The sequence below is a fragment of the Marmota monax genome, unplaced genomic scaffold, assembly GCF_021218885.2.
Source record: "Marmota monax isolate L192 unplaced genomic scaffold, Marmota_monax_Labrador192_F-V1.1 WCK01_AAM20220418_F8-fsc00038, whole genome shotgun sequence".
In the NCBI taxonomy this organism is placed as follows: domain Eukaryota; kingdom Metazoa; phylum Chordata; class Mammalia; order Rodentia; family Sciuridae; genus Marmota; species Marmota monax.
The window spans coordinates 11,317,703-11,344,291 of record NW_026692498.1 but is presented as its reverse complement, the minus strand read 5'-3'; the positions used below and the strand labels follow the sequence as shown (position 1 = coordinate 11,344,291).

General features: G+C 49.6%; 1 protein-coding gene across 3 annotated transcripts in view; it reads right to left on the bottom strand.

Moving 5' to 3' along the window:
• Nucleotides 1–26,316, bottom strand: part of Vps37c (VPS37C subunit of ESCRT-I) — a 29,120-nt gene extending 2,804 nt beyond the window's left edge. Inside the window, exons 1-4 of one of the 3 annotated variants that reach the window (XM_046445626.2) lie at nt 26,098–26,316; nt 4,765–4,863; nt 1,211–1,382; nt 526–608 (exon numbers count right to left, since the gene is read on the bottom strand). In XM_046445626.2, the coding sequence (XP_046301582.1) occupies nt 526–608; nt 1,211–1,382; nt 4,765–4,857 (348 nt within the window). In that variant the 5' untranslated portion in view covers nt 4,858–4,863; nt 26,098–26,316. Of the gene's footprint in view, nt 1–525; nt 609–1,210; nt 1,383–4,764; nt 4,864–17,373; nt 17,503–25,637; nt 25,932–26,097 lie in introns of those variants that run through there. The other 2 variants (XM_046445627.2, XM_046445625.2) reach the window with 2 other exon arrangements.
• Between the last annotated feature and the right edge of the window lie 273 nt (nt 26,317–26,589).

Here is a 26,589-nt window from a genome sequence, read left to right as displayed (position 1 = left end):
CCAGCTATCCAGCTCTGCTTCATCTAGCAAGGACAGGTCCCTGACACAGTACTCCTAACTCATCTCCAGTTTCTGCTACCCAAGGACAACCCTGGCCCAAAAATATTAAATGGAAAATTCTGGAAATAAACATTTGATAAGCTTTAAATAACTTTCATTACAGCATATTGTTATAATTGTTCTATTTTATTATTAGTTATAGCTCATCTCTTCCTGTGCCTAATCTCTATATTAGATGTACAAATACAGGAAAAAAACATCATAATGTATACAGAGCTCAGTACTAGCCAAAGTTTCAGGCATCTACTGGGAGTCTCAGAAAGTGTCCCCATGGATAAGAGGCACTATGTATTTATTTCCAAAGGGTCTCCACTGGACCCCAGATACCCTCTTCCTTTGCCACCTACCAAGCCCACCCCCATCTCTTGCTCTACAGACACGGGTGTTCATCATGAGCGCCCTGCCCCATGGACCCACACCCCATCCAAGGGTCGCTTGCAGAGGAACATCGACTCTCCACCTCACCTCAGACTCCTCCTCGATCTTCATGCCTTCGATCTGCAGAAGGTCCAACAAGGTCCCTGGCTGGAATGCTGAGGAGAACTTCTCTGGAAGGGAGGGCAGGAAAGATTGGCATCTCAACACTGACTGCTTGTGAGAGGCGCTCAGGATACCCTCTGCACATACAGAGCCCAGCTGCCACCTGGAATCTATGCAGAGTCCCTTGGGGTAGGTCTGTTGGGCCCTTTGGGCCCGTTCCCTCTGACGATCCCACTCCTGAGTAGAGTGGGGCAGGAGAGCCCACTCAAGGGCTCAGCCAAGCAGCTCCCCGATACCAGCCCCAGAAGGGAAGGGACTGGATCCTGATGCTGCTTCGCCCCACAGGGGAAAGCTCACCAACCTGTCCGCACTGCTGGCCAGCCATGCAGGCCCTCTGGACTCCAATCCCAACACCACCAACTTCTAGCTTTGTAACCTCAGGCGGGTGCCTGAACCTCTCCGAGCCTCATCTTCCTCATCTAGACAAGGTGAATAACAGCAGGACCCCTACTCTTACACTCCTCTGTGTATGGAGCGCGCTCAGCTCAGGGCCTCCCTGGCTGCTGGCCCTTTCCTGTCCTCCAGCTGCCCTCCCCAGTCCAACCTCGAATGCAGCCCCTGCATTAACAGGGGAGCCACCAGAGCACTCTCCAGGGCCAGCTGTCCCTACCCAGCTTTGCCTTCTGTTCCTGGCACCGTTCCACAAGCCTCCGCAGCTCCTGGTATTTGTCTGAGAGGTTTGAGCGGCTGATCTCTAGGGGTCCCTGGAATTCCAGGTTCCGCTCAGCCAGGCTCCGGTTGGTGGCTAGTGCCATCTCTCGCTCCAACTGCAGGTCCTGGACCTAGAAAAGTAGGAAAACGAACAGTAAGAACAACTGTCCCTGGGCTAAGGGCTTCTGGGTTCATTACTCATCTTGGGGACACTGGGTGATGCTCGGCCTTTAAGCACAGGCAGAGGAGCCTGGGTTCAGACCCTGCACTAGGCACCCTGGCCTGGGTGCCTCACTGTATCCACAACATGGCAGCCCGGTGGGGGACACACACGAGAAACTGGCATTAAGGTTAACAGCCTGCCAAGGCCACCATGACTGCAGAACTCCAGGGAGGGAGGGAAGCGATTTGTAGGAGAAGCCAGAGGCTTCACACGAGGGACAGGATCAAAGTCCCAACCACTTAACCCCACACTTGAGTCAAGTGGACTAAGGAGGACTAAGATGGCCCAGCAGAACACAAGCTGGACACTCCATGATGCCCGGAAGTCAGGCTATTCTGAGGGGATGGGGGAGCCAGGATCCTGGCATCGACCACGATGCTGATGCAGGAGACCCGCCGCATGTGTCCTGCCTAGAAACTGTACAGATGAGCCACCCTGGACGTGCCCTGCTGAAAACACTTCCCCAAGCCAGGCAGCACTGTGCCCCTCAGCTGGGTGGTGCAGCTGCCAGAACCCTGCCCAGCCACCCTGTGCACGAAGCCCTACCCATCTGTTGAGGAGGTTTGGAGAGTCAGGCCCACCACCCCAAGAGGCTGGGGACCACATACCACAGCACCTCGTGGCACCACCAGAGGGGACCACCACAGGGGTCAGGGTACAGCTCAGCAAGACCAGCTTCCTCAGGGAAGATGGGTTCCCTGAGCCATTCAGCTTCGCCACCAGCACCAGCACTGGGGACCCAGGCCAGACTGGCCCATGCTCCACCAGCAACAGTAGCCCACGGGAATCCAGGGAGTCCTGAGGAGGGCGCTGGGGGAGGTTTTCCCACCTGCTGATCCCCTGCCGCAGGGCCTCAAGCCCACACTATGAGGCAGGCCGCTAGAGAAAGGAAAGCCACAGCTTTCCCCTCCATAAGGAGGCTTCCATGACTCAGGGACAGCAGCGCCCAGCGTATGCCCAGCCCACAGCCCAAACGCTCGGCCCCTTCGCCTGGGTTTGCTGCCACACACACCCTTTCGGCAACCAGATGGGCACCCTGACCTGTAGACCCTGGTGAGTTTCACTCTATCTGTCAGCCGCGGAAATCATTTTCACTCATGTGGCTGAGTCAGAGGGCATGGCCTCCTGTCCAGGCACCCGACGGGCCGGGGCCTGTGGGCATGCCCGCACCTCTACCGCATGCCCCCTCTTAACTTACAAAGCCTGACTGCGTCATTCTCCTCTAAAACGTGTCCTATTTCTGCTCCCTCTCCCCACAATCACTTCAATTTTTTCTCCTTTAGGGGGTCACCATGAAGCCTTCTCCTATTCCTTTGTACACCGTCAACATGCATCCTACACCCTGCTCCAAGCACATCACTCAGCCTGCGCTGGTCCCTCAGTTCACTCTCTTCTATGCAGAAAAAACAGCTCCTACCAACTCCCTTTTCAAGCCACGATCACATTCCAAACCACAGGGGCTCCTCTCTCTTCTCACAATTCCAGTTACTCAATTATCTTTTGCCATGGACCATGGCAAAAGAGCTACTCAAAGGTTCTTGGAAAGTCTGAGTAGCCTGCCCTGTTTTGTTTCTGCCCAGTCCACACTGAATAATTTCCTTCCCTCGGAGCCTTCAAATTGATTGGTCAGGCACAGCTACATGCCACAAGATTCCAGTGCCTTTTGCCCAAGAGGTTGTTTCCTCAAGGGTGTTTCATAGAGGCTGAATCACACAGATCCTACCAGCCTGCTCAGCTGGAAGTCAACTAAAGATAATTATGTAAAGGTTTGCTTCTGCCAAGCTCCATGCACCACTGGAACTGGAGTCCCCATAACGCTGTGCTCATGACAGACTCATGAAGTACTTGGTGCTTAACACACACGGAGCATCCCTAATCCAAAACATCCACATCTGAAATGCTAAGAAATCCAAAGCTTTTTTGAGTGTCTACAGACACTTAAAAAGTTTTGAATTTCAGATGATCTCAGATTTGGGGATTTTGGAGTAAAGTCTACATAAATATTCCAAAATCCAAAAAACTCCAAACTCTGAAATACTTCTGGTCCCAAGCACTTTGAGTAAAGGACAGTCAACCCACGTGTGAGAAATGAGTAGAAGAGAAAAGAATGAAGACCTGAGCCAGCTCAGCACCTGTGCCAGGTTAAGACAGGTGCGGGCAAAGCTCACAGCCCAGTTAACCATAGGAATTGGCCGTAAGTTTAATTAACCAAGACAGCCTCTGCTTCCCATCCCGGATGAATAAGTTCACCCTGCCTCAGGACAGCAGGACACACCATGAGGAGTCTCAGGACCTCTCCTGGCGCTCTGCCCACCAGGAGAGCTTCCAACCTAATCCCCAGCCTCCTCTGTCCCCCAGGTGGAGGAGCAGCGGGTGGACAGAGAGCACAGTGAGGGCAGAAGCAGGGAACACATCGAACTGGGCATCCCGAGAGCAAGGGAAGTACTCTGGGGAGGGACGAGCAGGGAGTGCTGGACAGGGCAGCTTCCTTTGATTTTTTTAATACACTGTGAATCCACAGAAGACACTGTACCAGTTCATCAGTGAATATGAGAATATGATCCAAATGTGACTCAGGTGAGCTGGTGCTGTCTGTGCTTGTGTCTCCCCCACATTAGGGCCATGAGGCCGAAGCATCTAGAGCACTAGGCAGGCTGCAGCCACTCAGGGGCGACCAAGCATATTTCCAGCTGGGTAGCCACAGTCAGTCACCTGGCCTCTCTCACGTTGCAGGAAGTCACAGGATCACAGGAGGTAGATAGAGACAGGGAGAGCAGGGAAAGTCCAATGTTAAGTGTAAAACTGTGTGTATTCCCACGAGGACTCTGACTAGGAGCTAAGAAGATGAGGTACCGATTCTGACGGGAACAGATCAAACAGCAATGAGCTACACCCAGCCAAGAAGGGTGCCTACAAGTGTAAGAGTCACTGAAAACTCGGGGTCACACAGGTCCACTGTGGGGAAAAGGCAGGCACCAAGCCACACCTTGAGGAACCTGCTGACTCAGGCTGGAGCAAGTGTGCAGTCTCCTGGGGCTGCCGGGTCCCTAGGAGGGCTCAGGGGTCCAAGTCCACATGGGGGCTCCCTACCATTCCCTAGGTTCCCAGATGACCCAAGAACTGGCATGCAATCTCAGGGGACCCTCTGGTTGGCCCAAACCTTACCTCCCTTTTCTGTGGATTTTCTGAAATCCACAGAAAAGGGAGATAAGTTTAGCTAAAACTCCCAATAAAATAAAACCCTTGAAAAGTTTGCTGGTCTTCCTTGGGCCTTGCAACAGCCTCTCTACCTCAGGGGACTCCAAAGCCATCCGGTCAATCGCCTCCGGGTCATTCTGCATCTCCTCCAGCTCCTGCAGGGTCTTATCTTTCAGGGTCTCCATCTTTCCCTGCGAACAGAGAGTGACACCAAAGTGAGGAAGGGGCAGCAGGAAGGGAGAAAGGTAGACCTGAGCCCACGTATTACTTGTCAAAAACAAGCAGGAGTTCTATCATGGCACCACCTCACAGGGGAACTCAGGGGGGGCAGAGTGGAGGGAGACACTCCTGCAGCTCCGCCCGCGCTCTCCCCAGGGAGACCAAGGCGCCTCCTTCACCCAAACCATGAGCAACAGGCATGGGAAGGCCGCTGCACCGCCACAGGCAAGATCACCGTCCGCAGGGGCACTAGATAAAGCTCTGAGGAGCGGCAGGAAGGAAGGAGTGCGTCAGGCAGTAGGAATGGAGACTAAATTTGCCCGAAGGCCACCTGCCAGTGCGGAGGCCACCCTGCCCTCTCGTGGGCATCTATTTCTGTCTGAACCAGAAATACAGCAACCCCACATGCGGGAGCGCTGCTGCTTCCACACCACAGGCTCCGCTGTGTCCTCGCTTGTTATATTTAGAGCACCAGGTTTCCCCGCCACTGCAGTCCTCTCCACGCGTCACCAAAATGAACTGTCATATGTATGGCCTCATCAGAGCAGAAAAAGAATCACTGAATTGGCCTCTCAGGCAGTCAGGAGGAAAAGAAATCGACCGACCCAAACAGGCCGCCTGCTCTGACAGAGAGCTGGTGTCAGTGGTCTTCTCCCTGCCACTGCCCAGAGGGTCACCCATCATCTGTGTGACAAAAGGATCACAGCCAGCCCAGAAGGGAAGCTGGGACAGAGAAGAGGAAGCACGGACCAGGCATGCCCTTCCTTTCTGTTGGCAGGATTCTCCATCTTTATGCCTCTCCCCAGGGCCTGAACCCAGAACCTCACTCGTACTAGACGAGCACTCTACCCCTGAGCTACATCCCCAGCCCGTGTGGTTTTTTATTCTGTGACAGGGTCTCACTAAGCTGCTGAGGCTGGCTTTGAACTTGCCAAGCGATCCTCCAACTCAGCCTCCCGAGTCACTGGGATTGGAGGTGTACATCACGGCGCTTGGCTATTTTTATGCTTTTTATCTTTTCTAGCCATGCATTTTCTAGCTGCAGTTTGGGCTCTTCTCATTACCAGCGTTGCTAGTTTTCAAAAGCTTCCAGCACCACAGCAATCAAGGGTCCCAGGGTCCCCACCATTCCCTCTGTGGGCACTCAGCTCGGGAGCCACGCTATGGCTCAGCCAAGGTGTTTGGGAAGCAAGAACCACAGTGACAGACAGAAGTCCCCTCTCCAGGGCTGCTTCTCTACCAGAATAGGGAGGGAAAGGCATGTTCTAGGGCTGTTGGGAAGGTGAAAGGGGAGACTGACAGGCGAGATTCCTGCCTTTTGCCAGGAAAGTCTGGTCTCCACCCTTGGTTATGCCCTATTGATGGTAATGCCTTTAATGCTCAAAAATATCCTGCTTTAAAAAACAAATTATGTGGTCACCCTACTAATGAAGAGCTATCCAAAAAAGGCATCACCAGTATTGGTCATTCACTGAGGACTGAACTAGTCCAGGACTGAACTAGCCAGCATGGCCAACCCATCACCCTGCAGGTAGCCAGCCCACCTGCAGCCTCCCCTTCAGCAGGCCAGGCCAGGGCCAGGACCCACAGTCCCTCCTGCAGTCATGAAGCAGCTGGTTCAGGGCCAGTCTTTTGGAAAGAGAACGCCTCAGGAAAGTCCTGTCACAATGGAGCTCACTGGCTTCTGAACAGCCACAGCACAAGTTTCACCTGCACAGTTAAGAACACAAGGTGGCAGCAACTGTCCCATACACCGATGGCGGATCAGAAAGATTAGGTTGGTTGTGGCCAGCAATAGCAAAGCCAAAATTCAAGACTGGCCTCTGTCTATGCCTCACCCTGCTGTGCCAAAACCCTCGCTCTAGAAGCTAGAGCAGAGAACGGCAGCCTGAGAAGAACGTGGGGTGCAGCAGAGTTGTGAGGCACACTGCTGTTCCAGCGCAAGCCCGCGGGCCTGCCACAACCAGGAGCAAAGCGATGAAGACTCATGAGCTCACAGGCTCCAGTCACAGAGCCAGAGCGAGTCTAGAGCCTGCACTGCCAGCCGTGGGCCTCACCCAACTGGAACCTCCCTGAGCCTCAAGCACCTCATCCACAAACTGGGCCAAGCAACAGCGCCTCCCTCGCAGATTCAAGGAGATAACACCAGCCAAGCCTGGGCCAGCGCAGGCCTTGCTTAAAACAAGTATGAGTGCAAGATTTCAACATCACAGAGATTGTGCGGGGTTACCAAGGCCTCCAGAGTACCTGCCGGGCCACAGCAGCATGTGCAGAACAGCACCATCCAGGGAGAGGCCTGCCACCAAACAGCATCTGCTCACTCCTGCAGTCAGGGCCACGTGCAGCTTGTGCTGCAGGTGGAGGATGGAAGCCCCGCATGGGCAGCTGGCTGACCACACACCAAGAGCACCGACAGCAGTTCCATCTGCAGAAGCAGCCCACAGGGTCAGGACCTGCTCTCACCAATGGAAATTCCTACTCATCTCGGGAGCCCTGGGACAGTCCCCAACTTCCCCCAATTACTTACCCTGGAATGGTATTGCCAGGTGCTGGACTTTAAGGCAACAGAGTCTCAAAGAGACTGGCAAACTTTTTGTCTCAGGACCCTCTTCACTCCTAATATTACTAAGGTCCCCAAAAAGTTCACTCATGTGGATCACAGCTTTAGTACATACCATATTAGAAACTACAAATGAGAAATGTTTCACACACAAATATACACAGCACACAGCACATCAGCCACCAGAATGGCATGCTCTGAAAACGCCACCGTGCACACGAGAAGGCAGTAAAAAAGGCAAAGGTGTCAGAACTATTATGAAAATTGCTCTGAGCTCATGCATAACCAGGAAGAGCCTGGGAGACCTTCGGGGTCCTTATGAGAGTCACTGGCCTCCTAGAGGTTAGGAGAAAAGACTCTGGACTCAGACTACCTGGGTTGGAATCCTGGCTCCCCCACGAGCTGGGTTATCTAACCTATTGGTGTCTCAGTTTCTCCATCTGACAGAGGGGACCTGGAACATGGTAAGTACTGTGTGAGCATCTGAAGAGCCTGACAACCATCGTCAACAGTGGGCGTGGATATTACCCCATCCCGAAAGAGGAAGGTTAGAGGAAGCCACTAGCCACACAGCTTGGAAGTGGCAGGGTCTTAACGGGTCCTGGGTTCTTGGCAGGTGCATCAAAATCACCTGGGATACTCGTTTAAAGCCAAAGACCTCAGCCCTCCTCCAGATGTAGAACTTCAGAATCTCCAGGGCACAGAAGTTAACTTTAAATGCCGTTTTAATTTTAACTAAGCTGCTGGGGTCAAGCTGGTTTGGCATCTACTGTCTTTATCCTCCCCATCCTCAACACTCCCCAGGAACTCAGGTGGATAGAGCCCCCCCGACATGAAAAGGCAAGGACCCCAGGGGACAAGGGGTCTGTCAACAGGGTCACAGCAGAGGCAGGTGAGAATGTGAGTTGTGCAGTTCCTGCCAAGTGAGGCTCTGCCCAGAATCCCAAACGCACTTCCTACGGTTCCCGTGGCTGCCCTGTGTGAGCGTGGAGACGATTCCAAGCTGCCCATCACACCTGGGCCTGGGCTCCAGATTAGCAGTCCCACAAACAAGGAGCTTCGCCAAGTGAGGCGGCCGCCGCGTTACCAGGATCCCAGAGCAGACACTGACCGACTGCTCATGAGAAGAGGGCCCAAGCTGTGGCCAACACCACACAGGAGGCGCATTAAAAGATGACGCCTCTGCTACTCCAGTGCTGGGAGCCATTAGCCAAGTAGGTATGACAATTTCCTTGCCAGCGTACCCCATGTTGCTGACATGTTGCAGTGACATTGAATGTAAGTGACCTTGCTCAAGGACCAAGGCAGATTAGGGTGTTCCCGGTTTTAAGATAATCTTGTTTAGGGCGTTCCCAGTTTAGGTTCCAGGTTTAAGGTTTAAGATTATTCCTGCTGGGAATAGGGCGTATCCTGCTGCCTGAGTTCCCCTTGAGTTCTCACGGGATTCAGACAGTATATTTTGGAGATAGAAGCCCAGTGGAGGAGAATTTGGGCAGAGAACGTGGATTTGGGCAGAGAACGTGGATTTCCCCAGAACGTGATTGTAGACGGCTGGTGTGAGTTCGGGAATAAAGAGTTGCTGTTTGAATCTACAAGCTGTGTGGTGGCTCGTGATTGTGTGCCCAGCCAGACTGCGGCATTTGGTGGCCCGTACGGGGAACTTCTGAAGCTTAGAGGTAAGTGAAATTTCTCACCCTTGAGGAAGAGCGAAAGAATGGGTGACCAATTCAAAAAACAATATGCTCTTGTTTTGATTTATTTTGTTTTTATTTCAAGTTGCCTGTTCCTAGAACTTTCTCAGGCAAACTGGGGAAAATGGTTGACTCAAGGTTTGAAGTTGTTCGCCTCCGAGGAAGAGAAATTGTTAGAGAAAGGAGGCACCCCAGTAAGACCAAGAACAGTTAAGGCATATGTTGATAAAATACAAAAATGTAGCAAATGGCTTTTTAAAGATGAGTTATTAAGTATATTAATGAGACCATCATGGTATCCTGCAGAAGGATTTTTCTTCAACAAGAAAGAGATGGCTAGTTCTGTTTGCTACACTTGTCTAAGATCTTGGTTTTTACAGACATCTGATTAATTTACAAAGCTGAAGTGTTAAAATATCAACCACTAAATATAAAATCAAGTACTCTTTACTTATTAAGTTCCATAAGGTAATATATTTAAACATTATGTGTGTTTTCATAAATTGGTAAATGGAAAAATGTTTAATATTGCTTTGTGTCTGTGTCTTTGCTAAAACAAGGTTACTAAGTGTTAAGATTCTATCATGTGTAATTTATATACAAAGAGTAGAAAAATTTTCAGTTGGGTTTCAATTATAGTATTATAGTATCAAAACATGAAAGTCTTTCATCTTATTAAAGTGGAGTAATTTGTCTAAATCAGAAATTTTATAAGAGTTGTTTCAAAATGTGAATTTATAAAAAGGGTTAATGGTTAAAAAAGAGAGAAAAAGATTCAAGATGTGGAAATATATTTTAATATAATAAAAGGTTAAAGGAAAAAGAAATGTTTCTAGATGAGATAATCTCTATGTGGTAAAGTAAAAGTTGTAAAATGCCATTTAAAAAGATTTTGAGGAAACTAGACTTACTTTAAAAGCTTGAGAAAGGAAGAAAGAAAAAAAAGATATTTGTACATGGCAGATTGAGACAAAGCTTCTCAATGGAGTTAAAAAAAAAAAAAAAAAAGCCTTTGGTTGAAGGGCAGCCATGTAAACTAACATTAAAGCGATTTAATCAGAATCTAAGCCTCGTTTAAAAGAGTGAAGTTGTAGGTGGTGAAAAAGTACATTTAAAAGTACAGTATAGATGATAATTAAAAGGCTTTAAAAGGTTAAATTGAAGGTGGTCGAGATACCTTCATGGCGGAAAAAAGATTGCTTTATTGCATCATTCGAAGCCTAATTAATCTTAAAGGCATTACTTAAAAAAAATGGGAAGATAATAGGATAAAAGATTTAGATAAAGAAGATTAAAAATTTAAAGTGAAAAACTTTAAAGACAGAAGTACAGAAAGGTAAAAAAAGAGAAAAGATGTAGAAAGATAGATTAAAAATTTGAAGTGAAAAACTTTAAAGACAGAAGTATAGAAAGTTAAAAAGAAAAAAGATAAAGAAGATGTAGAAAGATAAAAAAAAATGTAGGAAGACAAGAATTTTATACCCACAAAATAGGAAAAAAAAAAAAAACTAGGAGGAAAATAAGCAACTAAGGGTAAAAATACAAACCTTAGGGAAAAAAACTAGAAGATAGAAATAAGATAGAAAATGGTTGAAAATGTCAAGTAAGGTATTACACAGATAGAAAATGCAAAAAGCTAAGACAACTATTAGATACAGACATATACTTATTAAAGCAAAAAGAGGGAATTGGAAGGGGGTATATATCCCCCAAAGATAAACTTAAAATAACGCTTTTTACTCTAAACTTTTTAAATTTGGATTCATCAGGACTTAATGCCGCAGTCTGGCTGGGCACACAATCACGAGCCACCACACAGCTTGTAGATTCAAACAGCAACTCTTTATTCCCGAACTCACACCAGCCGTCTACAATCACGTTCTGGGGAAATCCACGTTCTCTGCCCAAATTCTCCTCCACTGGGCTTCTATCTCCAAAATATACTGTCTGAATCCCGTGAGAACTCAAGGGGAACTCAGGCAGCAGGATACGCCCTATTCCCAGCAGGAATAATCTTAAACCTTAAACCTGGAACCTAAACTGGGAACGCCCTAAACAAGATTATCTTAAAACCGGGAACACCCTAATCTGCCTTGGTCCTTGAGCAAGGTCACTTACATTCAATGTCACTGCAACATGTCAGCAACATGGGGTACGCTGGCAAGGAAATTGTCATACCTACTTGGCTAATGGCTCCCAGCATCTCCCCCCTTCTGATTAATTAAACAAGCAATGTGGCTTAAGGACCGTGCCTGGTAGGTTGTCCAATTCAACATATGGTTCTTACCCGTCATGGGAAAAACTGACCTTTAGGCGTCAGCCTCCTGTCTTAGGTTGATACCACTGCAATTGAATCATACCCGTCACTGACTACCGGTCCAGCATACAGCCATACTTGTGGATAGGTCTATGCACCAGTGGGGGGGTGAGGTTCTTTGCCTCACCTCTGTTGGCCCCCAAATTTGGCCTTGGTGCCAGTGGGGGAGTGAGGTTAATGTGGCTTATGGACCGTGCCTGGTAGGTTGTCCAATTCAACATATGGTTCTTACCCGTCATCGGAAAACTGACCTTTAGGCGTCAGCCTCCTGTCTTAGGTTGATACCACTGCAATTGGATCATACTCCAGGCTTCCCACAGGCCAGGAAACCAGGCCCACAAGGAAGGGCCGAGGTGCTTCCATCCTCTCTCAGGGTCCTCTGCCCACAGGCTTCTCTCCTCAGGTTCAGAGCACACTGCTGACCCGTGGGGACACGCATCTTCAATTCTTCCAGAGGAAGGGTGCTCAGGACTTCCAAACAACTCTGCCAGACAGCTGGAGGCCAAAAGTTCCCCTAAAGGGGCTCAGTTTTCCTCGCCTCTAAAAACGGGTAAACCAACCCTTATGGTCACGTGGCCCATTTCTTCTGATATCAAAGCCCTTTGCAAACCCTCCCGTTCATTCATGTAACCACCCTACTAAGGAAAGTGAGCACGAGGCTTGCTCACATCTATTCCAGAGATGAACTGGGGCTCAGAAGAAACAGAAAGGGTATTGCTCAAGGTCCTACAAACCTCTGGGGGTCAAACAGCCAGAGGTCCCCGTCTCTTCCCTCTTCTGGTATTTTCCTCTGTCCCTACTCTGCCCATAACAGGGGTGTGACAGGGACTGAGTTTATTTATAAGATCCAGAGATCACAGCCACACAAGCAAGCCACTGACCCCTGGGCCCCGCCTCCCAGGTAGAGGTGGCTCACAGGACTGCCCCCATCTTGGGCCAGGCAGGGACTGTCTTTTGAAATCCATCACAGCACCTGCCACCGAGGCAGCCAGTGCCCTGCTCTCACAAGTCAGGTATCACCCACTCCTCAGTGCCACCCCGCAGGGGCAGAAGCAGCAAGCAGTTCTCTGGGTGCATAATTTACAAAAGGAGGGGAGAACCGGACACCACTGTGCCCAAGGCCCACAGAGCAGGCGTCTGAGGAAGTGGCCCCACAGCCGGCCATCTGCTGCTGGCAACACTCTCACTCCCCCCGCCAGCCAACAGGGTGGGCAAATCCAAACGGCTGCTTCTCAGAGTGCCACACCACCAGGGATGTCACAAAGCGGGGGGGGGGCGTGGGATGTTACGTGGCGAGCCAGAGTCCACGGGCTTTTGCTTCTGGACAACCTAACAAGTCCAATTTCCTCAGGCTGTGGGCACAGGGTCCTGACCCAGACCCTTCCCACCACCAATGGCCAGCGGAGCTGGGTGCTCCTCTGGGGGATTCTGGAATGAACCACTGGGGGAGGGGAAGAGGAAGGCAAGGTGAGAAAGGTAACCCCCCTGTACACAAGATTGCTTTATTCACCTTTGTACCCCCCGTGCCTGGCTCACAGACAGCACATCAAAGAGCTTGCCAATAAAGTCAGTCAGCTGGTGGACAAGTACAAGGCACAGGGACCTGAGAACACAGCCTCCTTCCACTTACTCATGCTTCCTTCACTTCTCCATGACTTTACCGAAGGGACATTTACTAAGCAATTACTATGTGCCAAGAACTGTGCAAGGCCCGACATCAAGGGATGAAGGATAAACGGTGCAGAGAGATGTATCTGTTGGGTTCTTCCTAAGAGCGTTAACGTGTAAACTGAACCTACTCTCAAGGAACTGTTTGGTTTTAAAAAGCCAATTTAAAAAAAAAAACACACCTTGTGAACACAGTGAAAGGAACCAGAGAGGCGGGTCAGTGAAGCAGGGTGTGGGGCAAGGGGTGAAGGGGCTACTCCTGCTGCATGGGAGCCACTGGGATCTCAGTGGCCTACAGGGAGCCAGGACGGATGGCGAGGCCCAGCTGCACAGCATTCCCAGGTACAGCAGAACAATACCTCTTTGGGGGGGCGATGCCATCAGTAGAGAGGCGATGAGACTCGGAATGAGGAGAGAAGCCATGCCTGAGCTCACATCCGCCGTCTCTGCACCACGAAGAGAAATGAGTCCCCACTGTCTGCCTAACGGCCCCTGAGAAGGAGCAAGAATTTTTTCTTTTTCCCCCTGTTCTTTCTTTTTAAGTTTTGTCTCCTCCCCAGTTTTCACCTCTACCAGAGGTGACAACCCCAGCCACCTACGAAGCCCTGGCCAGCAAGTCAGGCTAAGCACCAGGGAGTGTGTCCCGCTGGCACAGAGCACGGACCCAGCTGGCTCCAGGTTCCTCCTGCAGGGAAGAGGGCAGGCAGCTCAGCCAGGCCCGCCAGCTCCCTGGGGGAGACCGAGACCCAGACCCAGGCGCATCGCCCAGCTGTAAGTTTCAGCAGACAATTCAAAGTCAAGAGAGATGCATGCATGTACAAATATATATAAATATAAATGTTAAATAAATATAAATGCTTCTCTCTCTCTCTCTCTCTCTCTCTCTCTCTCTCTCTCTCGGCGGACCACCAAAACCCATGGGCTATGGTGTGTAGCCTGAAATCAAACCATACCCTCTGCCAGCCACGTATGCAGGGATGACATAGCACAGAGAAGTGGGAAGGAGAAATGGGCAGAGGGGAGTGCAAAGACATGTCACAGGCAGCCTGCAGACACTGCCTTTGGCCACAAACCCCTGGGGGGGGGGGGGCAGAGACTTTAAAGCCAGAGTGTCACCATCAGAGCCAAGGAGACAGCATTTCCAGCAGCCCAGGCCTCACAGGCCAGCCTCCGAGGGGAGGGGGCCCTCTGCATCTAGACCTGCTGCTGTGAGCACAGCTTTCAGCTTCTTTTCATTATTTTAGTTTTTTTTTTTGGGGGGGGGGGGGGAGAGGACAGCAGGGATTGAACCCAGGGGCTTGCAGCTCTACCACTGAGCCACATCCCCAGCCCTTTTTATTTCATATTGAGGCCCGTCTCACCAAGCTGCCCAGGCTGGCCTCAGACTTGCCATCCTCCAGCCTCCCTCCAGCTGCTGGGATGACAGGTGGGGCCACCGTACCAGCTCTTGTTACTTAGTGTCTTAACTAAATTGTTCCACATGCCTTGAGCAAGAGTGACAGGATCTAGTGGAGGATCTAGTGGAAGGCGGGAGGCCGGAAGGCAGACAATGGCCAGTGGATTTAGACCAAAGGTGGTGCCATGTCTAGCCACTCCTGAGCAGAAGCAGCTGCAGAACCTCTGGGGGGAGCAGTCCAGGGCCCAAACTTGAGGCAGCCTCCAGATCCATTCTTAAAATAGGAAAAACAAACAAAAAAGCAATGTATTGATGATTCTTGATCAAGAATGAACTCTGCCATGATTGTTCAGCAAGAACAGAGTTCACCTGGTCAGGCAGCCTTCCCCAGAAAAAACTGAAAGACCAAGTACAGCCAAAAATCAACACGCAGACATTCCTAAGCCACGAGGACACTGAGATCACAGTGTCCATGCCAGTCAGAGAGTCTTTCAGGACCCCTTGCTCCTTTCCTCTGCCCAACCACTTAATGCCAGCCCTCTCTGCAAGGATGCAGAGGGAACAGCACAGTGTTCCCACACAGCCAACCTGCGTTCACGCTTCACTCCAGGCTCTTTAACTGTGTGACCCTGAATAAGTCCCTTAACCAAAGATTTCTAACCTGGAAAATGGGGAACCATGATAATTCTCCCTTGGGGTTATTGTGTGATTCAGATAAGCGAGCACCCTGAAAGGGCTTTGCAAACTCCCAAGCACTTAACAAATACTGTTTTTTTCACCTCTTGGGGTCACCTGATGATTAGGGGCAATGAGGCCCCTGGGGTGCACTACTGAGTCGAGCAAACTGGCTGCTACTATTGAATCTCCCAATGGCCCTGCAACGGGGCAGGGTAGCTGCAGCTCCAATCGCATTCCTCATGCTGCCAGTCAACTGAACTTGCCAGCAAGCCTGAAATCACACTGCAAGGGGAGTTATAAAGCCCCTCTGTTTCTTATAAATTTCCCACATCCACCTACAATACTGGAAGAAGTTATTCATAGCAACCTGCAAAGTTCAATCTGCACGTGTTGAAGGAACTGGCCCCAGCTGACCCCTCACGTCAAAAACACCTACTATTGTCTTGGAAACTTTCCTAATCCTGCCACTTAAGGAGGAAATATTTGCTGACCTGATCTAGTTTTTCTTTTCACAGAATGATTCTAGACACATACCCAAGTTTCAGACTCCTGGCTTCCCAGAGGAGGCAATAAAAAGAAATCAAACCGTCCTGTTCTCCCCACCTTTCCCAAAACATCACTGACTCTGTCTTCCCCAAGATTGAAAAGCCGCAGTATGCCAGGCACGGTGGCACATCCTGTAATCCCAGTAACTCAGGAGGCTGAGGAAAGAGGATCACAAGTTCAAGCCAGCCTCAGCAACTCAGCAAGGCCCTAAGCAATTCAGTGAGAACCCGTCTCAAAATTTATAAAAATAAAAAGGCCAGGGATGTAACTGAGTGATAAAGTGTCCCTGCGTTTATACCCAGTATCAAAAAAAGATTAAAAGAAAAAAAAAAGAAAGTAAGAAACTGGAGCATAAGCCATAGAAAGAGAGGATTTTTTTGGTTTTCATTCCTTCTACGCAATGGCTGGGCTGGGAGTTGGAAGTCCGCCCCGCCCTCAGCACTGACTAGTTAAGTCAGCCTGAAGTGTGGCAGAAAGAGTATGAGGTATTAGAGCCTAATATTTCCAGATTTAACCCCGCCTGACCTTTTTACTAGCTGTATAACCTTGGGCAAACTTTTCAGCCTTTCTCACTGTAAGATGGACTAACACCACCTCATCACAGGCTGCAAGGACTTCATGAGAATCCCACTCGCCAGGTGCTGGAAGGAGCCTGCAGGCAGGCTAGCCCAGCCGCACTGGGTCGCGCTGACTCACACACCTCACACCTTACGGCCAGGCAGCCAGCGAGGCACACGCCAAAGGACTCTGAACGAGCTGATCCCAGGGGACAGCACAGGGTGTGGCCTTCTAAAACAGGCACCACATCGACAGAACAAAAGCTGGCAAAAATAAGCACAGAGGTCCGTCTGTGGGGCCGTGTCCACTCTCAGGGTAAGGCTTCCAGGAGGTATTATGTAATGACCTACAGCTCCTCAGGTCCACTGGGAACTCCAGACCAGGGTCCCCAAGTGAAATGGTCCTGGAGGGACGAGCCCATCTGCCATGGGGCCCTCGGGAGTGGCTTCTCCACTCCCTGCGAAGAACCACCAGCTGCTCAGGGTGCAGACAGCAAGCTGCAGAGCCCACGCCCCAGCAAGGACCCAAGGACCCAGGCATTTTGCTGTCCCTGCGTGACCCCGCCCATCTGTACAAAGACTCCTCCCAAACCTGACCACCTCTCACCTGCAGTCCTGAGACTCCAACTCCAAGTTTTCTCTCCCCCAAACCCCATTCCCCTCCCAACCACCACTGCCACTGTGAGCTCAGCCTCAGTCACTCAGCGGGCCGCTCATGGCTTTGCCTGGTCAGTCTCTGGAAGCCTCTCCAGCACACCATCGCCGCCCTGCCCCAGGCACCAGACTTCTGCCTCCGGCGTCTCCTCCTTACAACCTGCTGCCACGCACCTCTGGGTCAGTCTGGTTTAAAATACTGTTCCTGCTCCCTCTGCCTTCCGAAGGCTAAAAAGCTCCTCCTGCCTCCTCCCCAAATAGCTGAGTCTCAAATCACTGCCCTGCGGATGCCACATTCGCCGCCCCCTTGCCCAAGTCCCTTCTCCACTCCCTGTCAGCAGTAATGTCTTACCAGCAGGGCACAGGAAAGGGCTCTGCAGCAGAAGGGAGGGTCACACCAGGCTTTACTAACTACCTCTCTGTTCCCCTCCCGAGCCACACAGTCCATCAGTAAAACAGGACCAATGACAGTCCCTGCGGACAAGATTCACAGAGTGCTCGGATGCTGAATGCGCTGAGGGCGCAGTAGAGCACGCAACCCCCACAGCACTGCAGCCCGGAAGGCGCTCTCGCAGAGGAGAGGCGGTGGTGGAGCCTGAAGTTCAACCTGGGTGGCCTGGCAGGGGGCCAGGTTCTCTGCACCACACATGAAAAATAGTGCCTGGCTCTGGGGGGATGAACTTAATAAATGTCATTACTGACAGCTGCCGCTAGCCTCCTAAAGAGTAGGACCCAGGGCTGGGGCTGGGGCTCAGTGGTACAGCACTTGCCTGGCATGTGTGAGGCCCTGGGTTCAATCCTCATTACTGAATAAAGATAAATAAAAGATCCATTTACAAATAAAAAAATATTTTTAAAAAAGAGTACGACCCATTAGATTGTGTTCAGAATCCAACCAACACAACGCAGTCCCGACCAATTCAAGCACTGAAACTCCACTCCTTTACCAGGGCCCAGGCTAAAGCCCCACATCCTCAGGCAGGCACAAGGGACCCGGCGCCTCCTCCAGACCCTAGCTCTAAGGGGCAGACCCAGGGGGAAGAGCTCAGCGTCCAGAAGGCGGACAACCCTGCGTGCTGGATCACCTGCTGGCTGGGCCGCGTGCGGGTAACCACCTCGCTGTGCCTCAGTTTCTTCTCCAGGACAGGGCTGTGGTGGGGATACGGGGGCTAGCACCTGGAAGCTCCAGCACTTCCCACAGTGGCTGAACGCAGGGCCTCCCCTCATTCTTAGCTCTGTAACTCGAGCACCCCCACGGGGGACTCCGAGGGAGACAGTGAAGATTCCTCCAAGACAGCGTCTGTCAACAGAGTGGCATGACTCCGATGGCTGGATGTCATCAGATCAATAGTTACCAACTTGGATCAATATGACAGCCAAGAAACAAGCGATTTAATAAGTAGCCTCCCTGACAGTAAAACCCAGCCACTTGGTGAGGTCTCTTCTTTGGCCTGCGGCTCTGACTTGAAAGAAGAACATCCTAAATCTTCCACCAAACTCACATTTGTTTCTCCTGTGTCCCGACTGCTCAGCGGGCCGGGAAAGGATTTCCACCTACAGCTGTCAGTCCTCCCCAGCCCACCTTTCTAATCTGCACAGAGCAAGCTAAGCAAGCAAGTTCCACCATCCCTTAAGGGAGAATGAAGGTGAAGACCAAGCAAAGACACATTCAGGACAAAGATCCAGGAGTCAGTGCAGGGTCATGCAAGGTGTGTCTCTGCAAGGCACAAGATGAGAACGCTGTTCCCACTGGTTTGTGGCAATCCTGGGCTGTAGCTGGTGGGGTGGCTGCAGAGCCCACCTCTGACAGTGATAAGCTTGACACTACGAACTTCTGGGTCCAGCAGATTTACAAACAGGCAGAAAGGTGTGGTGAGGGCAACAGGACAGCCACAGAAAAAGAGAAACTGAGCCAGAGCCTCCTCATATCTACTTCTCAGGCAGGCCACCATCGGGCAGGCAAAAGGTAGTGGCAGCAGGGCTGCACTGAGCTCTGGACTCATCTCAGGCTCCTGCAGGATGCCCATCCCAGGCCTCCTTTCTAGCAGCCGCCTGCCTGATTCTAAGAGACACATCTTCTTCCACACATCCCAGGAACCTCCAGACACGCATTATATGGGAGCACTGGAAGCCATGGAAGGTTGTGAAGCTCTGGTATTTTGTTTAAAATCTTGTGTCCTTGGCTTTGCAGACAATTATCAGCTGACCCTGAACTTCCCTTCCCAGCTAGCCTTCCCTCCACCACCCCTGGGCTGCTCACTCCACCCTAACTTTCCCTGTCCTACCAGGACAGAAAGCAACGCTCCAGTCACTTGACCAAGACAGGGATCCTGCCCTCAGGGAGTTCATGGCATCCAGCGCCTTGCCTTTACACCTCGGTTCCCTCCACAGGAACACTCTTTCCTCCCCCTTCATCATCAGGAAAACCCTGCTTATCCCCACGGGCCAGCCCCTCCATGGAGCTTCCTTGCCACTTCCTCCCATGCCCTCCCATGGTTCTCTGTAAATGCCACGTAGGCTTTATGATCTGGCAACCAGCAAGTTCTCCAGCAAGAATGTGAGCTCCCTGGGGGCTCAGCCTGTGTCATCTTCGTTTCTAAAGCATCCCAGCACCTACAATCAAGGCTGAACACACGTGAGCACCCACAAGTGCTCGCTGGATAGGGAACTTTGGCTTTTGGCCAACATAAAGGAACAGGGATGCCTAAAACAACTAAAAATCCACACAAAACATGAACCAATCATTTCCAAACACTGGACATCAGAAAGCCCAGAAGAGTGATCCTGAGAACAGGAAACAGGTGAGTTCTAGAGCTGCCCCAGCCTGCTGCCTAGAGTTTCCAGGCACGGCACGGAGTTGGGAAGAATTGGGGAGCCCAGGAGGACCAAGGCAGCCAGTGTTCACAAGGTAGAGAACCAGGGAGGGCCACATGAGGTAACTCCAGAAACCTGCAGGGGGTCCCTTCCACTTCTTCACTAAGCACCATTCAGTACCCATCAGAGTTAGAGGGAATAATCCTTAGGTCTCAAATTAAGATAGGAATGTGTTGCCACCTGCCACCGTGGAAAGCCTCATGGAACACAGGTCATTGGGAAAATACTAAGAAATGCATTAGCTCGGGTCCAGAGGCTGCTCTGGTCTTAGCTAACAAAGCTTAAGAGCAAATGTCTCCATGTAACTTAGAAAGCCTCCCAAAACAATGAAGAGAATTTTATGTGAGTAAAAAAGATCTAGCACCCAGAAAGGTAAAATTCACAACATCTGACACCTAATCAAAAATTACCAGCAAGCACTGGGGTTGTGGCTCAGTGGTAGAGTGCTTGCCTAGCATGTGTGAGGCACTGGGTTCAAGGCTCAGCACTGCATAAAAATAGATAAAAATAAAGGTCCATTGACAACTAAAAAAATATTTTTTAAAAATACTAGCAATGAAACAAGAAAATATGACCATAATGAAGAAAATGATCAATGAAAACAAACCCAAAAATTACATAGGTAATAGAATTAGCAAACAAGGACATTAAAATAGTTTAACCATTGGGCTGAGGATGTGGCTCAAGTGGTAGCGCGTTCGCCTGGTATGCGTGCGGCCCGGGTTCGATCCTCAGCACCACATACAAACAAAGATGTTGTGTCCCCCGAAAACTGAAAAATAAATATTAAAATTCTCTCTCTTTCTCTCTAAAAAAAAAAAAAAATAGTTTAACCACATTCCAAATGCTCAAGAAACTAAAAGAAAAACTAAGCACAGTAAGTAGAGACTTGGAAGATTTTTTTTTTAAGGCCCAAATCAATCTTCTAGGATTGAAAACTACATTGTCCGTGATTTAAAAGTACACGGATAGAAATATCAGCAGACTAGACACAGGAGAAGAAAAGATCAGTAATTTGAAGATATAACAGTAGAAACCATCCAAAATAAATCACAAAGAGAAAGAGAGACTGGAGAGAAAAAAATGATCAGAGAGATGTGGAACAACTTCAGGCAGCACTCTTATAAACAAATAATTGAAGTTCCCAAAAGAGGGGGAAAAGAAGAACAGAAAAATATTCAAAGAATTTCTTGCTGAAAATTTTCCAAATCTCATGGAAACTATAAACACACAGATCCAAAGAGTTCAATTAATCCCAACATACGAAACATCAAGAAAATTACACCCCAAAAAATCATAACTAAATTGCTTAAACCCATGATAAGAAATCATCTAGAAAGGGGAAAGAAACGTTTTGAACAAAAAAAGCAAAACTAAGTTCAGCAGCAGATTACTCATATGAAGCAATGCAAGCAGAGATTCTAGAACAACGTCTTTTAAAGTACTGAAAGAAAAATAGTCGGCCTAGACTAATTCTACACTCAAGGAAAATACCTTTCAAAACAAAGCCAAACTAAAGACTTCCTTAGACATCTAAATGCTGAAAGAAATCATCACTAACAAAACAGAACTATAAGAAATGTTAGAGATTCTGGAGATCCACTAACACTAATCTTTTTTTTTTTTTTTTCAGTACTGAGGATTGAACCCAGGGGTGCTCAAACCATTGAACCACATCCCCAACCCTTTCTTATATTTTATTTAAAAACTGGGTCCCAATGAGTTCCTAAGTACCTCTCTTAAGTTGCTGAGGCTGGCTTTGAAGTCTTCAAGTCAGAAGGAACATGGAACAAGTTGGAACCCCAATCAAAACAGAGGAATAAGGAGCACCGGGAACAGTGTACGAGAGAATAAATACGAAAGGCCCCCCCTTTCTTTCTAATCTCCTTCAAGGTAAATGACTGTTTAAAGCAAAAGATGATGACAACGTATTGTGAGATTTATAACATACGTAGAAGAAAAAGTGGGACAGTAACATTTGTTTGAAGAAATAAAAATACCAAGACTAGGAGGGAGGAAAAGTCCTGCAGTGAAGTGCTACAGAATCACCTGAAGACAGACGACACCATGTATCTTCAAGCAGCCGCTTTTTAAAAAGTATTATAGCTCATAGGCCAACAAAGGAAAGAAATGGGAGTAAAAAACTGCTCAATCCCAAAAAAAAGTCAGAGGAAAAAATAAAGGAAAGGAGAACGAAGAACACGGGACAGTTTGAAAACAAACAGCAAGCCGGTAAATTTAAACTCAAACGTCAATAATCACATTAAATGTTAAACATGTCAATTAAAAGGCAAATTGTAAAAAATAAAATATATAGAAATACAAGGCAAATTGTAAAACTAAAAAAAAAGTAACATCCACCTGTATGCTGCCTATAAGAAATCCACTTTATATAAAGACACAAATAGTTTAAAAGTCAAAGGATTTAAAGACAGACCATAATTTTTAATCTATTTTAAAACTGTAACAATATACACATAATATTTACCATTTGGGGCATTTTAAGTACACAGCTTAAGTACACAATTCTTTGACATTAAGCACATTTTCTTTGTGGCACAATCATCACAACTGTCCATCTCCAGAACTTTTTCATTACCCCTAACCTGAAACCCTACGCCCACTAGACACTACTACCCCCTGCAACCCCCAAACACCAGGCATCCCCCTACTCTCTGCTTCTATATAAGTGACTACTCTGGAAACCTCCTCTAAGAATGACACAATGTTTGTTCTTTTCTGACTGCATGTTTCATTCAGCTTAACATCTTCAAAGTCCATCCTGCTGCAGCGTGTATCAGATTTTCCTTCCCCTTGAGACTGAATCATGGTCTATCTAAGGTATGTAGCACGATTTGTTTACCATTCACCTGTCAATGCACAAGGGATTACTTCCACCTTTTGTCCTCTGTAAACAGTGCTGCTATGAACATGGTGTAGATACCTGTTCAAGTTCCTGCTTTCACTTCTTTTAGGTATCTACTCAGAGGTGGAATTGCTGGGTCCTGTGGTAACTCTGTTTCATTTTTGAGGAATTAATGTACTGTTTTCTAAACTGGCAGCACCATTTTGCATTCATACCCAAAATGCACAAGGGTTTCATTTCACTTTTTCCACATCCTCACTAACACCTGTTTTCTTAAAATAATAATCATCCTAATGGGTGTGAAGTGGTATCTCACTGTGGTTTTAATTTGCATTTCAAGTGCTTTTTGGCTACTGTTTCTTTTCTTTGGAGAAATATCTACTCAAGATCTTTTCCCATTTTTGAATTGGGTTATCTGATTGCTGTTGATGAGTTGAAGGAGTTATTTGTGGATTCTGGTGATCCACTAATTCCTTTTTTTTTTTTTTTTTTGTACTGAGGATTGAACCCAGGGGTGCTCAACCACTGAGCCACATCTCCACCCTTTTTTTATATTTCATTTAGAGACAGGGTCTCACTGAGTTGCTAAGCCCTCTCTAAGTTGCTGAGGCTGGCTTTGAACTCCGTGATCCTCCTGTCTCAGCCTCCCCAGCCACTGGGATTACAGGCGTGCACCACCCGCCCAGCCACTAACACTAATTCTTAAAGACTGAATTAGCTAAATTAATATTAGGTGCAGTAAATTTCAGAGCAAGGAATATTTCCAGGGATTAAAAGGGTCATTTCATAATAAGGTCAATTCATCAAGGAAATATAATACAAATGTTTATGCACTTTCAGAAATTCAAAATACATGAAACCCAAACTGACAAAACTATAAGGAGCGCTGGACAAACGCACAACCCCCTTCAGAAGCTGCAATACCTTCTCCCGACACCTGAGAGAACAGCAGGCAGAAAGTCGGCAAGGGCACAGAAGACATGGCCACACTATCAACCAACTTGACTTAACTGAAATTTCCAGGACACTCCACCCGGAGACCACAGAATACACATTCTTCTCAAGTGCTCACAGAACATTTATCAAGACAGACCATATCCTGGGCCATAAAACAAGTCTCAGCACATTTAAAGCAAATCAAATCATACAAAGTATGTCTTCTTTTTATAAAGAAATTAAATTAGAAGTCAATATTTATTAGGGGAGAGAATAAAGTAATACTACAATGCTTGGGTCGTTCCTCTTACTACTTGTACTCTGGCTGAGGAGGGGCAGATAAATTAGCAGAGGGATTTAAATACTGACAGGTCTTCGATGCTAGGCCTGCCTCACTGGAGTTATGTGGTGTTCCTGAAGATGGTCCCTCCCCTCTTTCAGGCCTATCCCAAGCCCCAGGGGCCCCACTTGTCAGCCTCAGTTGAATCAAGACAAACCTGTTTGATATTTGCTTGGTTCTTCACCCAACTGGTGAAATCAGAAAGAGGAAAGAATGGAAGCAGCACCTACTAGCAGACAGGCCTCTGTAGCTAGCAAAAGCTACGAAACTGTTGCCATTACAGAGATCTCTCCACCATGGGGCAACCATCTGGAAACAAACAAGAACCTTCCAAAAACTCCAGATCCTGCGACGAAACTGCCAACAGAATTCCCACAACGGAGGTCCAGTTGGATTAAAAAAAGGTCTTCAATGACTTGATTATGTCAATCTGGAAAAACCCTCTACTACTAGCCAACATTGTCCAGGAATGATTAATATGGCTATTTATCCCAGTGTCCTTTTTAACAACAAATTGGCATGCTTCAAAGCAATAAGCAAAAGAAAACAAGACTCCTTAGTAATAATAATCCACTTCCAGGATACCAGTGGCCCAGCAAATCCACAAACTCTCAATCACATAACGCACTCGTTCAAAAGAGGTTCCTGGGACGGTTCCTCCTGGGTTTTCCTCCAGGAAATATCACAGGAATTTCCAGAGGCAAGGCTCTGTTTGGGGTTTTTTGTTTTGTTCTTTTTTTTTTTTTTAAACAAGCATCAGAGGTGATTTTTAAGGTCAAGCAAATTTGGAAAACTGAGGAACCTGGGGCAATATCACAGAATTAAAGACACACTCACTTTGAAATGAGACTCAAAGTTCAGGAATTCCAGTTCAGTCACTTACTGGCTGACACTAGCGAAGTTATCTGACTCACTCACTTTATCTGCAAAGTGGGATCACCATATCCTTGGATGTGTTCTCAGAATCCAGTATGTTCAAACTGCCGCCACAATAGTGACCAGCGTGTAGCAGCCAAGCAAGAAATCAGAGCTAATGCTCTGCAAAACAGCCACCTTCTAGAAGCTGCCCAGAGGAAGACGTCTTTAATGAAAACGTCCTCCTTAATGGAAATGACAGGGGCCGGGAGCCAGAGTTCCAAGATAATCTAGGAAAAAGGCTTGTCTGGGCAGGACCACTGCCAAGAACACAGACTCAGGTCAGCATCCAATATTTTACCCCAACAGTCCTTCCTCCCACCCAGAACCCCAAAGATCAGGGATCAGGGCTGCCCAGGGCTGCGACTCTGGACAACAGCCCCAAAAGAGTCTCCCTCCCAAGTCCTTCTCACAGCCACTTCCAGCTGTAGGGTCCACGTTCACAGAACTAAGTCAACTGGCCTCATTTTGGGTGCACCAGCAGGAAATGGGACTCGAGGACAGAAGGGGCAGAGCCGGTGAAGAGGGTGAAAAGGGCCTGGGGCAGCAACTGAAGAACGGGGATATTACTGAGGCCAAGGAACAGAGCCTGTGAAGCTGCCCGAGGTCAAGAGAGGCATTCGCAGTATGCACGCCCTGGTGTGGCCGAGACCCCGAGGTGTGGCCAGCTCTCCCGGTCACTCAACACCGCCGCAGATAACCCCTTCCCAGCCCACAAAGTGGGACAGCGGAGGAAGCAGGCACACACCGGGAACACACACCCCCTGCAGGGTTAGGGCTGCTCAGTGTCGCTGGGCTATCCCACTGGGAATCCTGGGTACAGGACGCGAACAGAGTCCAGGCTGGAAGTTCCGTCCCCTCCCTGCCCTGGGGAAAGGGCACTGGCCAGGATGTCACAGGCCAGAGTCGTACGCCGCTCGTGGGCCTCAGTTTCCCCATCCGTACAAGGGGCAAACTGGCCCTAACGACACCTCTGTGACCGCAGGACGCTCGGACGCGGAGCCAGGAGCCGCCCAGGAACCAGCAGGTGGAGGACGGCGGGGGCGGCGGGCAGTCACGCGCCCCTCGCGCCCAATCGCCGGCCTCGGCCAGGGGAGGCGGGCGGGGGCCACCGGGAGCCGCGGCCGGCGCCGCCCCCTCCTCGCCCGCGGCTCCGCCCACCCGCCGGCCGCGGACCCGGACCCCCCCCCCCCCAGAGCCCCGCTCACCTGCGGGCCGCCGCCGCCGCCACGGGAAAGCCGCAGCCGCGCCCACACTTCCGGGGTCCGCGAGGCCCGCCCCCGCCGGATGTGACTCTCCTCCCGCGTCCGGGCGCCGGAGCAGGCCGCGCTGCTCGTCCCGCGACGTTAGGCGCCCGCTCCGGGGCCCTCGGAGTTGCCACGACACCGTCTCCCACCGGTCGCGGCCTCCAGCGCCGCGCTCGCGGGACGCCCACCGGACCCCGCCCCGCCGGCCTCTGGCCCCGCCCCTCGCCCGGCCCCGCCCACGGGCTCCCGGAGCCAGTGCGCCTGCGCGGACGCCCGCGGCTTCTCTCTCGGCCCTGGGTGTCGGTTCTGGACTTTTGGAGGTCTGCTCAGAGCTGCTCAGGAGGAGCCGCCGAGGCGGAACCAGCGGAATCCCAGCACCGAGGGAAGGCCTTGGGTGGGTTAGGCTCAGTCCGCGGACTCCCGGGGCCTCCGCGCACTCCTTTCCATAAGTTG